Source organism: Nanorana parkeri, unplaced genomic scaffold (genome assembly GCF_000935625.1).
Source record: "Nanorana parkeri isolate BGI_ZX_2015 unplaced genomic scaffold, ASM93562v1 scaffold887, whole genome shotgun sequence".
NCBI lineage: Eukaryota > Metazoa > Chordata > Amphibia > Anura > Dicroglossidae > Nanorana > Nanorana parkeri.
In genome coordinates, this window is record NW_017307155.1 from 62,693 (window position 1) to 65,221 (window position 2,529).

Here is a 2,529-nt window from a genome sequence, read left to right on the forward strand (position 1 = left end):
TATATCGATCTCTCTTTCTCTATCTCTCCCTGTCTCTCTCTCTCCCTGTCTCTCTCCCCGTCTCTCTCTCTCTGTGTCTCTCTCGCTCTGTTTCTCTCTCTCTCTGTTTCTCTCTCTCTCCCTGTCTCTCTCTCCCCATGTCTCTCTCTCTCTCCATGTCTCTCTCTCTTTCTCTCTGTCTCTATCTCTCTCCGTGTCTCTCTCTCTCCGTCTCTCTCTCTACCTGTGTCTCTCTCTCTCTATCTCTCTCCGTGTCTCTCTCTCTCCGTCTCTCTCTCTACCTGTGTCTCTCTCTCTCTATCTCTCTCCGTGTCTCTCTCTCTCCGTCTCTCTCTCTACCTGTGTCTCTCTCTCTCTATCTCTCTCCGTGTCTCTCTCTCTCCGTCTCTCTCTCTACCTGTGTCTCTCTCTCTCTATCTCTCTCCGTGTCTCTCTCTCTCCGTCTCTCTCTCTACCTGTGTCTCTCTCTCTCTCTATCTCTCTCCGTCTCTCTCTCTCCCCGTGTCTCTCTCTCTCTCTCTCTCTTTGTGTCTCTATCTCTCTCCGTCTCTCTCTCTCTCATACAAATACATGAACACACAAGTATGTTAATCCACCAACCATACCTCTCCTTCCTCTTCCGGGATCTCATGTGTAGCACAATCGCTATAATGAACACAATGACTAAAATAACGATGACAATGAGCACAATGTAGCCAGTTCCTGTGGAGACAAAGAAATCACATTTCAGGGAGAACTTTACTCAAAACCATCCATCTAGTTTGGGAAAGAAAAGGTATCCTTAGCAAATAGATATTAATTGGATAATATGAACAGTCATTCATCTACTGACATGTGGGGAATGTGTGACTGATCATGATACAAAACAAGACCATCTATAAGATGGGATATATGGTGCATCTGAGTAAAAGCACTCTATGGAGTCTATTTATAAACAATTGTGGGGCCCTTCAGACACCTGACACAGTTTGAGTTGGGCAAATAGTGCCAAAAAACAAATGTATTTAATATATTTTTAAATTTTACATTATGGCCACTAGATGGAGCTTCTTATTAGTTTGAATTCAGTGTGTTGTAATAATATATTACGGCCAACAGATGGAGCTGAGGAGCATAGGCAATAAGCATTTATTTCCTATGCTCCTCGGCTCCATCTAGTGGTCATAATATACCATTACATTCAATCTGGGGGAAAAATATGTTAAGAACATTCATTTTTGGCATGATTTACCCAAAACAAATGTTCACAAATATTTGTAGGGTGAATTGTTTATAAACAGACCCCAATGTGTACATGAGCCCACTGGCACTATAAATAGCCTGCTCTGGAATCACTACGGGATCAATCTAGTAAAGTGTAATGTGACATTAGGGCTGGTCTACTAAAGGATTTTCAAGTGGCCAGGAGTCACCTGCATCTCCTGTAAGCCAAAACTGGGGGGAGTCCTTTCTTGTCTTATTTCTTGTGAAATTGTTATAGTTAAAGTTTTATGTACAGCTCATGTCTTTGGGTGGTGGAGGGCTTTTAGGCAAATGGATCTTCCATTCTCACGGAAGGTGTTTTTTTTTAGCTTCCTTACTGAAAGCTTAACAGACTCCACCCCGCCCCCCTCCCAGCCCAAAATCAAAGGCATGTTGAATGTATTTCACAACAAACCTGATGATAAGTTGGGGTTCTCTAGGAAAGTTCAGGCTATACATGCAAGATTCAGGTCTGACTTCTGTTACTTACCTACTTGACTGGCACGGGTGTCACAGTTGGGGGCTGCCCAGCCTTCCTCACAATGGCATTTCAGTTCATGGTCACATACCTGCCTCAGAAAAACAAGACTGGCTGTGAGACTTTCTGATTCAATTGATATCATCATATAACGTTTTATCATACGGTAATATACAGTATATATGTATGTAATATCTTTATTATTAATAAAACATTTTGATACTTTCAGGTCCTACTCATGGCAACCAATTAGATGCTTCCTTTTGATACATGAAAGATTCAAGGGAGAATCTGATTGGCTGGAAGGGCAACACAAACAGCTCCTATCTTCATTTCAGACTGCCCCCCCCTTCCAAAAAAACAAACAGACTTGGGTATTACTAGATCATGCAATCCGTTTCTGAACACATAAGTCCCTGATCTCTTTTTCATACTTTGGAGATGTTCAGTTAAAGTGTATTTAAATACAAACAATGAAAGTCTCTTATCTGCTCCCTTCTGGTCTGGTAAATATACCATTGAAAGCATCTTGTTATATCTGTTCGACAAGTGCAAAAAATACCTGTTGATCCTGCCAGAAATCCTAAGCTGTCCTGTGCACACTTCCTGTGCTATCTCCAGGAGTCTAATCAGCCCTCCCAGTTCTCTCAGTCAACCACAGAACACCTCCCCATATGTTATGGAGATGAGGAGATGGGGGAGGGGCTTTGTAAATCAGCAAAAGCAGAGCTGGGCATGACTGACAACAATACTTTCAATTTCAGGACAGCAAATGCACTGTGTGGTCAGCCCACAAAAGGAAATCAGGA

General features: G+C 42.3%; 1 protein-coding gene across 1 annotated transcript in view; it reads right to left on the reverse strand.

The window, feature by feature from the left end:
- Window positions 1–1,180: 1,180 nt before the first annotated feature.
- The window catches only part of LOC108794695 (zinc metalloproteinase-disintegrin-like batroxstatin-2), a 39,940-nt gene continuing 38,591 nt past the window's right edge, over window positions 1,181–2,529 (reverse strand). Inside the window, exons 18-19 of the mRNA XM_018565783.1 lie at window positions 1,733–1,811; window positions 1,181–1,185 (exon numbers count right to left, since the gene is read on the reverse strand). Coding sequence (XP_018421285.1) covers window positions 1,181–1,185; window positions 1,733–1,811 — 84 coding nt within the window. The remainder of the gene's footprint in view (window positions 1,186–1,732; window positions 1,812–2,529) is intronic.